This window comes from Rhinolophus ferrumequinum, chromosome 14 (genome assembly GCF_004115265.2).
Source record: "Rhinolophus ferrumequinum isolate MPI-CBG mRhiFer1 chromosome 14, mRhiFer1_v1.p, whole genome shotgun sequence".
Classification (NCBI taxonomy): Eukaryota; Metazoa; Chordata; class Mammalia; order Chiroptera; family Rhinolophidae; genus Rhinolophus; species Rhinolophus ferrumequinum.
The window spans coordinates 4,656,118-4,669,260 of record NC_046297.1 but is presented as its reverse complement, the minus strand read 5'-3'; the positions used below and the strand labels follow the sequence as shown (position 1 = coordinate 4,669,260).

The 13,143-nt window shown below is 49.3% G+C and overlaps 1 protein-coding gene across 4 annotated transcripts in view; it reads right to left on the bottom strand.

Annotated features, from left to right (window-relative positions):
- ZNF704 (zinc finger protein 704) overlaps nucleotides 1-13,143 on the bottom strand; it is a 135,805-nt gene that overhangs the window by 29,421 nt on the left and 93,241 nt on the right. For all 4 annotated transcript variants that reach the window (XR_004424917.1, XR_004424919.1, XR_004424918.1 and 1 more), the window contains exons 3-4: nucleotides 8,666-8,769; nucleotides 3,813-4,042 (exon numbers count right to left, since the gene is read on the bottom strand). Coding sequence is in view for 1 of the 4 variants with exons in the window: in XM_033125666.1 (XP_032981557.1) it covers nucleotides 3,813-4,042; nucleotides 8,666-8,769 (334 nt within the window). In the remaining 3 variants the exon portion in view is untranslated. The remainder of the gene's footprint in view (nucleotides 1-3,812; nucleotides 4,043-8,665; nucleotides 8,770-13,143) is intronic.

Here is a 13,143-nt window from a genome sequence, read left to right as displayed (position 1 = left end):
CTTGTTACCGCGACCCTCCCCGAGGCCAATCCACCCCCTGCTGTGGCTGGCAAAGCTGTGGCGTCACCGTGACACCCACCCACTGTGACCCAGCCGCCTTTCTTCGCTCCGCCCTCCCTGCCATCCTAACAGATGGGCTTCTTTCTGGAGCAGCCGTCCTTGCAGAATCACCCCACCGGGAATTAGTGCACTAGGCGTGAGGTCAGCGCAGAGACTGGCAGCACGCTGGTGCATGAGGGCTTCACCGGCTTGTTTCCTTTTCCGAGCGTTCAGTTCAGAGTGAGTCACTGCGTTCTGGTTCTGACAGACTGAAACGCAGCGGGACAAGCGATTGGTCCGTTGTTTGCTCCGGACCCAGCGTCACGGAGGCGTCTGCTGTTAACGCGGCCCTTTTTCCTCTCACCTGAGGCCCTCCCTAGACCACAGGTAAAGTGGGTCGTGGTTAACATCCCGTTGATGCCGGCTGGGGCTCTGTGACTGCCTCTGAGTTGCTGCTGATGTTCTGAAATGCGGAGTCCAGAGCCGGGTTTCCTCGCACGGCCCCCGGTTTTTCCTGCGGTCATTGCTGCTCTCACCCCTCATCAGATCGTGGGCTGGTCTCCCCCTTAACCTGAAATAAGCCCAAGACGGCTGAGGGTCCCGATATGGTCAATGTGGGGTCAGGATGGAGGATGGAGGCAAGCACCCCCTCTTCTCCACACCCACATTTCCATGCAGTCAGTTGTCACATGGGTAAAAAGGAAAGCAAAACAAAGCATCCAGGATGAACTGCTCAGAGAATCCTCACATAGCCCCATTTGTGTGGTGCCATCATGACCTAGATTTTACAGGTGAGGAAACTGAGGCAGAGGGGCCAAGTGACTTGGTGACGGTCCCATACGTATTGGGGCTGTGGTGCTAATTCCAGGGCCTGGACGGTTTTATCCAGTTCAGGAATGGGCAAATCCGGAATGCGACATGGAGAGGAGCACATTAATCATCAGTTTTCAGCACGTCTTGATGTTCCAGAGGTCTTGTAGGATTGATGGTTAACTGTTGGCCGGCGGTAGTTTGTTTTCCTCCCAGACTTCCTGCGTGGCTGTATCTGGGGTCACTGCGTCACCGTGTGGTCACGGCGGGAACTGCACCTGCCCCGAAGTCCCAGCGTCCTGCTCACACTACCAAACTTTTCTCTGCGCAGGGAATAGCATCCGTCCGCCTGAAATCCCAGAGGAAGAATTCCGCGAGAACTGGGCTTGACACAGTTGGCTGGCTGATCTCCAGAGTCGAGAAAAAGCCTTTCATTTCCCCCTCTCGCCTTCCCACCCACCTTGGCGGAAGGTCTCCTTCAGAGCGATGAGTGCTTCCTGCAGGAAGTCGGCCCCTGCAGGCAGCCGCGGTCCCGCTCTGCCTCTGTGGCTTCCCGAGCCCTGTGCGCCCCTCTCCACCCGCCACGTGATGCTGGCTGGAGCTGCTGCTGATTATCTTCTCTCCTCTGTGGGCAAAGGGAAAGGAGGATTCTAGGAATTCATGTGCCTCAAGACTTTCCTCTTTGCAATGTTGGCTAAGCTGGTCTCATCTCCGCCACATCGTACGTTACTCAACCTTGGGCAATTCACATAACCTCAGCGAGCCTCTTCTGCAAAATGGGTGTGTGAATATGCCAAGGAATTTTGCGATGATTAAACGAAGTGCTGCATTTAGAAGCATTTTGTAAACTGGAACTACAAACGTAGTTATCAGCAAATGTGTCCTCCTCACTCCTGGTAGTAAGAGACGAAGTCTGTCTAGGGGTACATCTCACACTCTTCTTCTGTAGTAAGTGGGGCAGGGCTGAGGGAAGAGGTGGGGAGAGGGTTAGGACCCCTTTGTTTCGGGGTCCTAACGTGGTATGACAATGTGGCTACATTCCAGTCCATGGGGTGTCTGGGCTTAGAAACCCTTTCTACTGAGGGTCACATTTAATCTTAATGGTTGTGCCAAAGAGGTTTGGCAATACCTGTTTGCCTGTGTTACAGATGAAAAAAGTTCCTGATCTGAGAGGTGAGATGATTTAAGTTCTCAGGGTAGCAAAGGAGTTTAGAATTTTTGATTCTGATCAGGGTTCCTTCATTCACCATGTACCACGATGTCGCTTCATGACACAGAACAGAGGCTTCCAAACTTTTTGATCATGAGCCACAGTAAGAGACCCCTTTTGCACAGCACACACACGCGCGTACAACAGAAATAAAAGCATCAAGAACAATACCCTGATTGTGTAATATACACCCTATTCTGTCCTCGTCACAGCTCATTAAATTGCTTTCAGGAGGGCACCTCACAGGCATGTGATGTGAGTCCTTGCCACAACTCCGGGCCACGCCTGATGACAACCAAGGCCACAGTCAGATGGCCCCAGAGACAAAGTCTGCAGCCTGAAGCAACAGGAGGACACTTCCGGCCCACGTGGCTATCCTGCCTGAGGGTTCCCACAAGTGCCAGTCTCTCCTTCTGACTAGTCAAGCGAAGACCCAGTGTCCCTGAGGACCCCCAGGACACCAGAACAAGTCCAGCCCCCCACCTGACGGACTGGTGTGTGAGATAGCAATCTTTATTCGCTGCCCTGGGGCACACGGGAGACCCCATTCACCCCTGTTCTCTGGGCAGAGACAGTGCCCGTGCAACCTCCACTTCTTTGCACGCTGAGTGATGCTAAGAGAGACGCATGCAGGGAGGGATGGTGTTGGATCAATGCCACCTCTTGGTTTTTGAAATAAATGGGGGAAAAAAGGGTGCATTCAGGTCCTCGGGGTTTTGCTTTGGATTTTTGTTTGCAAATAGTTGTCAATAACGAAGCGACCGGTAACAACTTAAAAGACCCATATATAAAGCAACAGTTTTACACTGACATGGCAATTAAAAACAAAGTCAACATGTTTTCTAGATATAGCAGTAGTTTGCTTTAGTCTACAAAATAGGGATGCCTTTGAAAAGCTGAGTGAATATGATAAGTTAAATATACATGAAGAGCACGGAAAGAGTATGCGTTTAGGCCCGGGGCCCACCTGGGTTTCAGTGGGGCCCTGGCCCTTTCAGACCTGCAAGGGCAAGTTCAACATCTAATGTCCCTGACGCTCCATCGCTATCAAGATGGGAAAATAATACTTACCACACAGGACACCTGTGAGGACTAAATACACGTGTCATCAATTCATTAGCTCTCCTTTTTCTTTTTTTTTTTTTTTTAAAACACTTTTATTTTGAATGCGTTTTTCCAGGACCCATCAGCTCCAAGTCAAGCAGTTGTTTCAATCTAGTTGTGGAGGGCGCAGCTCACAGTGGCCCACGCGGGGATCGAACCGGCGACCTTGTTGTTAAGAGCACGGGGCTCTAACCGACTGAGCGAACCGGCCGGCCGCCCCCTCCTTTTTCATTTTAAATTTAGCAAATATGCAATTTTGGGTATGTTAGTACGTACACATGTCTATATGTCAGCTTTCACATATGTTTCACATCGGTTTCATACAACGAAGATGCAAAAGTATCCTTTCAACACACTTACCAAAGCAGAAAAGGGGAAAGGATATTCATTTTAAAAATTGAGTCCCAGGAAGAGAGTGTTAGGTACCAAACCAAGCCTGGGGTCCACTTGTGTAACTTCCACCACTCGTGAGCGCGGGGCCACCTATGCTCACGCTGACACCAGGGCCCCCCCTTTCAAGCAGGAGGTGGGGTGGGGGCACGCGTGCCTGCAAGACACACTCGTCAACGTCTCAGTGGGTTATAACCTCTAATCGGACCCTTAATCTGCTTTGGGGCGTCAGTGACCGTGACGCGGAGCGCAGGCTGACCTTTCTCTTCCTGGGGATGGGCTCGTCGAAGAGCAGGTTGCCGGCCTCGGCCTCATCGATGCCGTCGTCCGGCGCGGGGCTGCGGAAGGGCTTGGAGCTGTCGGCGGACAGCGGCGGCGACGGCGTGGACGGGTTGGACTGGTCGCTGGGGGCGCTCCAGCTCCAGTAGCCGCTGCTGCTGCAGCTGCTGGAAGGGGCGCCGCCCTCCTTCCAGGATCCGCTGAGGCCCTCTGTGCAGCCAGAAGACACAGCGTCAGGGTGGCCTGGAGCCGCGGGGGGGGGGGGGGGGGGGGGGCCGGGGGGGGGGGGGGGGGCGTGGGGGCGGGGCGTGGGGGCGGGGCGTGGGGACGGGGACGGGGCGGAGGTCACCCGCAGCCCACTCAGTATTGTGCAACAGCTGGGGATGCGCCGTGGATACCTCAAAGAAACCACGTCGCATTACCGTTTATCAACATTTAGCTATTTTTATCACATCAGGTTTCTCTAACAGTTTTCTGACGCGTGTGGTTTTGTGCAACAGTCATTCCTTAGGATGACAGTGGAGATTAGATGAAAACAAAAAAGCCAGAAGACCTTGCTCACGGAGTTGGGGGAGCTCTGAGGTGATGCAGCCTATGTGTATTTCTAAGGGGGAATCATTTGTGGGATTCTCTCCCCCCTTCCAACCTCCCCCCGCACTTTAACTTTTTAAAAGGAATTTCTCATAGGTCTGTGATCTTCGGAATAGAATACATTTACAGAAAAAGTTAGTCCAAGATTTAAGACTCTAGGAGAAACATTAATTTCTGGACAGTTCCCTAAAGCCACTGGCTTTTTATACCAAACAATAGTGCAGTCCGTTTGGTAAGTGTTTTCCATCTCACGGAGCTCATTCCCACAAGCTCATGCTTTCTCACAACCTCTGTGTCCCTGCGTAAGGACTGTCAGGCCCGTGTCACAGATGGGGACTCTGAGGCGACAGGAAGCTAAATGACTGGCACTGGGCCGGGGACCCCCCCAAGCCTGGCCAGCAGCGGGGCTTCTCCCCTTCAGTGTGTGCGAGCCCTGTCCTGTAAGCATCCTTCCCTCTCTCCAGCAAAGCTGAGATCAGAGAAGACTTTATTGGCACTAATTACTGATAACAACTGTTGAATGCTACCTTTCCACTTGTGGGGGAATCACAAAATGATGGCTAACACGGAGAGGTCTTTGCTCAGTTAGAATGACTTTGGGGACGTTCTTTCAATCACTGAAGATATGCTGTACCTTGCAAGATGCTCAGTCTTAATTAGCTTTTGTATCAATTTGACTTTCTTTTGGGATAATTTCTCCTCCACATGTATGTGCCTTTTGAATATATTAAAACTATATTCCAAGTACAAGGGGGAAATACATCCCCAAATGCCTCATTAAAAAAATGCTGTTAACATCTGTGTAATTACTAATGAAGTAAAGACACAGGGTAGGCTAGCATTCATGGAAAAATGTCTCGACTACCTTCACCTACTCATAGATTTCCCGCCTATTCCTCAACTTACGTTGAACAGAAAGTTCAGGTAGAGGAATGAAGTTTGAAGTTGAAATAGCAGAAGGAAGTTACCCGCCTCATTAAAGGGAGGCTCTAACAGAATCAAACGGTCATTTCTGCAGGATCGTGCCTTTCGGGCATCAACAAAACCAACTTGCATCTCACTCCCTGTGTCTACACGAGAGGAATGTACTCAGAGACCCCAGTCGTCTATTATAAACAAGAAAACCCCATTCAATACACTATGACTTCAAGACAAGCCTAATGGAAGGGCTTAGGTAGTATTACCTTGTGTGACAAATGCCTTGGCAGGCTCAGGAGGTTTATGAACACACAGCAGCATGCACTTGCAAAATAAAAGAAGTTTGTGGTAGGAGATGCATAATCGTGTTAAGTGTGAGGGACTGAATTTATTTGGAGAAGCAACTATCATTTCAGTGTGGTTCCATTGCTTCGTGTCAATGCCAAAAGTCAATCTGCTTTCTTGGGAATGACGTTTCCTTTAAGAAATACTATTTACTCAGAAGGACAATGTGATATAGAAATGAATTTTTCAGAAAATGGTCAGAACCAATTTGTAATATTTTTAGAGAGCACTATCTCCTTATCTTAAACAAGTAAGTGTTTGCCCAAAATGCAGCCAGACACTGCTGGAATCTCTCCCCTGTAGGCAGACCTACATCCTAATCAACAACACTTTCCAAAAATCTCCCGATATACGATAATCTGGAGAGAGTCTTTATTTCTAAAAGAAAAAAAAAAAGAAGTCTTCATGATCATAAATTGCTTTCCCTTCTTATGAATTTGCTTCCTGTTGCAGACTAAATGAGATATCAGACAACTTGGGATTACTAGTAGGGTAGTTATTTTTTAAATCATAATGAACATTGAATTACTTTCTTTATACTTACGCTAGCAAACCTTTGTATTGAAGAAGCAAAAGGTTTATTTTGATTGTAACCTTTCAAGAGAAAGGAACATGAAAAAACGTTCTCAACTGAAAAAGAATGCCATGGTCAGAATAATGACTGCATTAACATATGTTATTTGTCCTCTGAGGATTCCATGAAATTCTGCAATTCCATGTTTCCAAGGACTGGTTCCGGGGTGCCTCCCGTTTTGCTATCTTTCTTTCGCGGTGTTGCCACACCGAGAAAGGTAAGTCGGGATGCCTGTTAAAGAGGCCCCGAGAAAGAGAGGTCGGGCCATGCAACAGGCCCGGTCAGGCTCGTCTCAAGGGCCCCTTATCCGCTCTGTGTCCCGAGGTGCTGTTAACCTCGGAACCTGTGGTGGTCAAGGCGGTGGGCCTTGACCCATATTGATCTGCGTTCCCGGCCTTCCGGCCGTTCTTCCCACCTACAGCTGGAGTGGAGTACGTTTTGGTGCAGACTCACTGGATGCTTGACACGTTAGGCTTACAATCAAATGGTGTGTAAACCACAGCTCAGTTTTATAACTGACTAGGCTGGCTTTGGAGAGAAGGTTTTCCCTCGCTGGTAAAATTCATCCCGTGGTCTGAGTGCATCAGACTGCAGTGAGCTGCGTTCTGGCTCCCACCCATGGGTGGTTCGCCACAGATGCTCTCGTCAAAACTCCCTCCATTGACCTTCTTGATGCAGAACTCGGTCTGTCTCATGCTTGAGCTTTGGAAGCATCAGCTGTCTGTCCTTGAAACGTGCTTTGCCCTTGGCTTCCAGGAAACCACTCTCCTAATTCTCCTCTACTTCTCCGGTCACCCGTCAGGCCCTTCCTGGCTTCCTACCCCCCACCCCCAGCTGCTCCCTTACGGAATGGTGAGCCTCACCCCACACCCTGTGTCCCCCTCTTCTGCTCGCGCTCGCCCTTGACACAGCTCTCAGGGTGACCTCATCTGCTCTCATGGCTTCCAAACGTTGCCTCCCAATCCTGTGTCATCTGTCCACACCTCGCTCCCCAGCTGCGCCCATACCTCTACCAGCCTCCGCCCCTCGAATGAGCCTCAGGTACTGCCCACGAACCATGTCTCAGAGTGGACCTATCATCTTCTTCAGTGACCTCACCTCTTGCCCCAAACATCTACCAATAGGTACGTTCCTCTGCCTTGTTCCCTGTCTTGGGGACCGGCCTCTTTGCTGAAGCATACCCGCTGCCTGGACGTCATCATGTCACTCCTTTCCTTCATTCTCTGTCCATCACCAAGGCCTGTGGACTCTACCTTTCTCACATGTCTCAAGTATCGTATTTGTCCCCTCTGTGACCGCCATCGCTCCCACATGGCTTGGGGATTTTTTGTTGTTGTAGTTTCTTTTTGTTTTTGTTTTCTATAAACCCAATCATAAATTTTCAGTGATTTTCAAAATCACTGACTAGCTCTCCTGCGGCCTCAGATTAATGTCCAGACTCCTACCAGGCATACAGGGCCCTTCTTGCTGGATTTCCTGCCAGGCTCTCCCACTCCATCTCCTGCTGCCTTCCTGATTTACCGTTCTGAATTATGAGTCCATACTATATCATGACTAAGACAGCAGACCTGGAATCCGAAGGATATGCAAGAGAACGTCAGCTCTGCTACTTACATGCCAACTAATCCCCACGTGCCTCAGTTTACTCATCTGTAAAGTAGTGGTAATAACATTTCATAGAGTTGTGAGAATTACATGAGATAAAGCAGGCCCGGAGCTTTGCACACAGTAAGTGCTTTGAACAAAGAAATGCTATCGATTAGCATGGTTGTGATCGAGAGTCCCTTTTTTTTCATCAAAGAGATTGAACACTCTGTGGGAGTATGGACATTGTTTCCAGTGGTATATTCAAACCACCTAGCATCGCACCTCCTAAGCATATACTGAATGAATGGGCTAAATAATTCTATTTGATGAAGGAGTCTGGGATAACGCTTTTTCAAAATGCTTCATCTTTAGAGTTCTTTGATCTAACTACCTCTCTGATCGAACAGGGAAAATGCCGGGGAAAGTAACTTTATTAGACCGATCTTCATTTACCTAGGGGAAAAGGGACACAGGCATGCAAATACGTGTTCTGGAAAGGTGATGGAGCTCAGTCACGGTGCATGGGATGGATGGGTGGATGGGTGGATGGAAGATGGATGGATGGATGGATGGATGGATGATGGATGATGGATGATGGATGGAGGGATGGATGGAGGGATGGATGGATGAGGGGCAATGGGGTCTCTAGGAAGATGAGGAAGAAGTGATGGCTGTGAGGTCTCCATTTCGTCCACATTTCCCCTTCTTCCTGTTTATGGTGAGGGCTAATCATACATTTGAGAGCAATGAGACTCTTCAAAGGGAGGCTGTACTCTAGGTGTCCAGGGGCCCCTCCCTAAGCCCTGGACCCCACTTACCATTTGGCCGCACAGGAGGGCTTCGCACCAAAGGGCTGGTGGACAAGCTGGTTAGTACCATTGCCGCTGTGACTTTGTCCATGTCCAGCTCCTCGGAGGATTTCCTGGGAAACAGGGAGGGACACTGTTAGCTGTGTTCACTCTGCATAGACTGTGGGCCATACCACGTACCACACGCTATCCGTTTACTCTTTGAACTCATCCCCTTGAAAATCCAAGGTTTTGTTAGCTTCATCGTGGAGATAAGGAAGCCAAAGTCCAGAGATTAAGGGGTCCAGTCCAAACTCTACAGTATCAGGGAGAGACGGATTCAGTCCCTGGTCATTCATCTAACGAGTGTTTAGTGAGAGCGTCTCAGACACCGTTCTGGGAGTGGGGGATGCGTGGAGAGCAACAGACAAGCCTGGTGGGGAGAAACACAGTTCTCAGGAAACAAACCCAAAGGAACGGAGGAATTTCTGACGGTGACAAGCCTATGAAGGGCCTCCACGGGCTGACGTGCCAGGGACCGGGCAGCCGCACTGAGATGTCAGAACCAGCTTTGCTGAGGAGGTGACAGCCCTAGGAGGTGGGGAGCCAGTCCAAGCAGAAAGGACAGCTGGGTATGGGCGAGGTGGCAGGAGCAAGGCCTGGGATCTGAAGGAGGACCCAATGACAAGAGGAGAGAAGGGCGCAGCGGTGGTCACCTGGGGTCCTGTGGCCCTAGGAGGTGTCCCAATTTTATTGTAAGCAAATGGGAGGTCACTGGAAGGACATCAGCAGGCCTAGTGATGTAATAGGATTTTAAAAATAATTACCTGAGTTGCTATCTGGAGAACGGATTGTAGGGGAGGGAGAATGGAACAGGGAGGCCAGGTAGGAGAAAACTGTCGACGCTTATTTCACTGGCGAAGTTAATACAAGAGAAGCAAAGGTAGATGCAGTACACAGACGTCAGATAAGCTGTACCACCTCCTGAGAGATGAACATTTCGAACTGGGGAACAGCTGAAGAAGCACAACAGAGGATTACTGAGCCATAGTGACAAATGAATTGTCAGGTTGACAAATGTGGCTCTCCTACACAGGTGTGCTGCATCATTTGCAAAAGCAGTGAAGTCGTGGGGAGAGAAAGTTTTTAGCACTGCTTCTCGATACAGCGGTGCAAGAGATCCCTGAATTAGAGAAGAATCAAGTTGTTCCACATTGGAGGGGGTTGCTCAATTAATTTCAGGATGAAGTCATCAAAATGTTTACCGTTTAGCTCTCCAGTGTCCACTGTGACGTTAAACTACTAAGCAAACCCTACTCTTCCAATTCATGGTACCAAAAGATGGGAATCTTGGAGTTTCCTTCTGTAGTAGTTCTTCTCAAAGCACCTTATACTCTTTCTTGGAAAACTGTGCCATCGAAAGACACATTTTTTTTTAGAGACTGGCTATTAAAAACACTTCTAGAAAACAAGCTTGAGAGTACACAGTGAAATTCACTCTGCAGAAGTGTTCAAGACAATCTCACACGCTAGGGGAAAAACAACTGCTCAGTCATTTGGCATACCATTTGAAGACTTTACAACATGCAACATTTGCCAGGTCTTTGTACTTGGGAGTAAAAGCGGTGCCAGTTTCCTACAGAAATGAAGCCCCTACAACAGCGCCGCGGAGAACTAACACTCCTCCAGGTCATTTTGAGCGCTGTGGTTCCATCTCCCCAGGCAGTCATGTCACAGGCGGAAGGAGTAACTCGGGGGCCTCGAAGGAGAATGGTGTGCTGTGCAGACTGCTGCATAGACCCTGGAGCTCCTCTGGCTGGTTGCCCCCCCGCCCCCAGCCTTGCTGTCAGGCTCGTCCCCCGCCAGTGTGGGACATGGGAGCAGGCCACCCTGCCATCTCTCCCAAGACTGCCCTGCAGCAGCTGCTGACTGCTCTCCCCAACTGCTCGTCTTCTTTTTTTCTCTAATTAACAGAAGGTTTAAGAAGCAGGTTAAGAGGCCCCGGAGCCCGGCGCAGGGACATGGCACCGTTGGCAGAGAGAAAATTCCTGCCCTCTCCCCTGAGCCCGCACGCACGGCTTTCTCCACTTCTATACCTTGCTTTCTTCTTTTCTCTTCCTTGGTCTGCTTGGTATCTTTTTTGACTTTTCACACCTAACATTTGTGTTAGAGGTCTAATCAAAAATTAACGCAAAAGCTGAGTTGTGTGTCTTTTTAAAATATGACGATCACTAGAGAATGTATCATAAAATATGCGTTTTGATTTTTTTTTTTTTTGCATTGCCGAAGTCTGCCCCGACATTTCAGTGTAATTATTGTCATAGAGTAGATTCTGGCGAAGAGTGAAGAGAGGGACAAATATTAGTATCATTTGTGTTTGGGTTACCTTTAGGTTTCCCACGGGCATTGGTGGGCACTGACAGCGACAACACAACAGTAAAAATCAAAGGACTACACTGCTGACGATCCAGCTAACCTGTATTTCTCAGACTATTTTTATTGTGCGGTCTGAAACATTACCAGATCATAGAGCCTTGTGCGGAGATGTGGGGTTTTTTTTAGTTTTTTAGTTGTTTGTTTGTTTAATTTCTTTTGATACAGTGCTATCTAATTACTGATTAATTGGTGCTGCAAATTCCAGTCCTTATAATTAAACACCAAGAGATGACACACAACTCTACACAAAAGTGTAGAGTCTCTTACACTTCGAGAAAGCTGCTGCAAAGGCCTTCTGGAATATTTAGAGTTGTTGAGAAACAGGCCCACTCAAGGTGACATGAAATGTTCTCTCCGAATTTGAAACTGAATTTCAATCTACTGTTGAAGACCTTACCAATCACATGTTTACACAAGGCCGCTTCCAATTAATCTTTTCTCCCAGACTTAGCTGAGGATTATGGAACTTAATATTTAGAATAATTTAAACGTAACAGTCATATTCACTGCCGTCCTACCCATGAGTGTCCCTCAGCTTGACCTGGCTTTGGGGATGAATAGGAGTTCCCCACGGGAGGATCACGGCAAGGAAGCAGGTGCATCCCTGCCTTGCAAACGGCGTAGGCGTCATAGTTGAGGGTCGCAGTGGGAGATGACAGGGGAGGCCGGCTCACGGGGCCTCAGGAGCCAGGCTACCTGGCTTGTTGCATTCTTGGAAGCAGAGAGAGTCCCTGAATGTTCATGAACCCGGGAGAGACATAGATGATCAATCCATATTTTAGAAATGGGTCAAAATGCAAAATGTCATAGAAAGGGGAAAAAGAACTAAAGGTGGGCTGTTAGCTATTTTTACTTAAATCTTAATTCAAACCCAAAGTACTAGGCTAAGGGACCACTGTGCCTCTCTGAACAGACAGTAGTTATTTGTGAGTCTGGAACTCCGTTGATACCTGCTAAGGATGTGTCTGAGAGAGGAGAGCGTGCAGGCTCCCTGCCATTACTGGGTAACCTTGGGTACCCTAGTGTGACCTTGGGTAAATTACTGCACATCTCTGAGGCTCCCTTTCTTCATCTGTAACAGAAGGATAAAAATAGATCTGGTGAGAAGATTCAGTGAGAAAACACATCCAAGCACCAGCACAGAGCGCCAGCCCATCAGGAGTCCTGGGATGTCAGCTATTAGTAACCTTCAAATTCATGAATCCGCCGCTAACATACATTCCACGACTCCCCTTGTTCTTACTTGGCACCAACACGACCAGTTGTTGCTTTTTTCTTTTTTTTTTTTTGAGGGGGTGGGGTGGGGCTGTGGGTAGTGTTATTTTTCATAGAGAACCAAACTAGTACAACTTCGTAGGAATGACTCCGCAAGAGGTGGCGACTGGCACGTGGGGTGGGGGGCGGACGGGGCTCTGTCACTGCCTTGGCCGAGATCCAGCGCATGACATCATGGCCCTCGAGGACTGTCCACAACAGCCCCAGCCTGAAGTGCGTTTGGATTTCACGTTCAAGTGTGTCTGCTTTCAACCCTCGCTCGCAGAGGACCCCGGCCACGAGGGAGGGGCTCTGCGGGACCCTGGAAGGAGAGTCTCCATGGAAACCCGGTGGACTCTGCCCTGAGCGCTGGTCTGCTGGAGAACCAGACCTTAATCAAACACGCACAAATAACGCTAAATCCACAGATGTGACGAATGCCAGGAGGGCTGGTAGGTACCCCCAGCTGAGGGAGGAAGAGCGGCTGGGCCCACAGGGCTGCCATCCAAAGGTACAGAAAGGCTGCCTGCTGTGCCCTGCCTTGGAGAGGCCACAGCCCCAGCAGGGCCGGAAGGTCTCTACGGGGGATTTTCTCCGTATCTTCAAGGCCTTGGGGGCGGGGCATTGAAGCCTCGCAGGCGGAGTGGGCTTGGGAGAGGTCAGGTCACGGTGGCGACGCCATCAGATTTGCTTTTCAAACAGCTGGCTCTGGCTGCCAGGTGGAAAATGAGTTTCTTGGGTTTGACAACTGATCTTTTACCTGAGGAACTGATTGCCTGGTGACCGGTGCAGCAAGTTGCAGAAGGAGCTCATCTGTG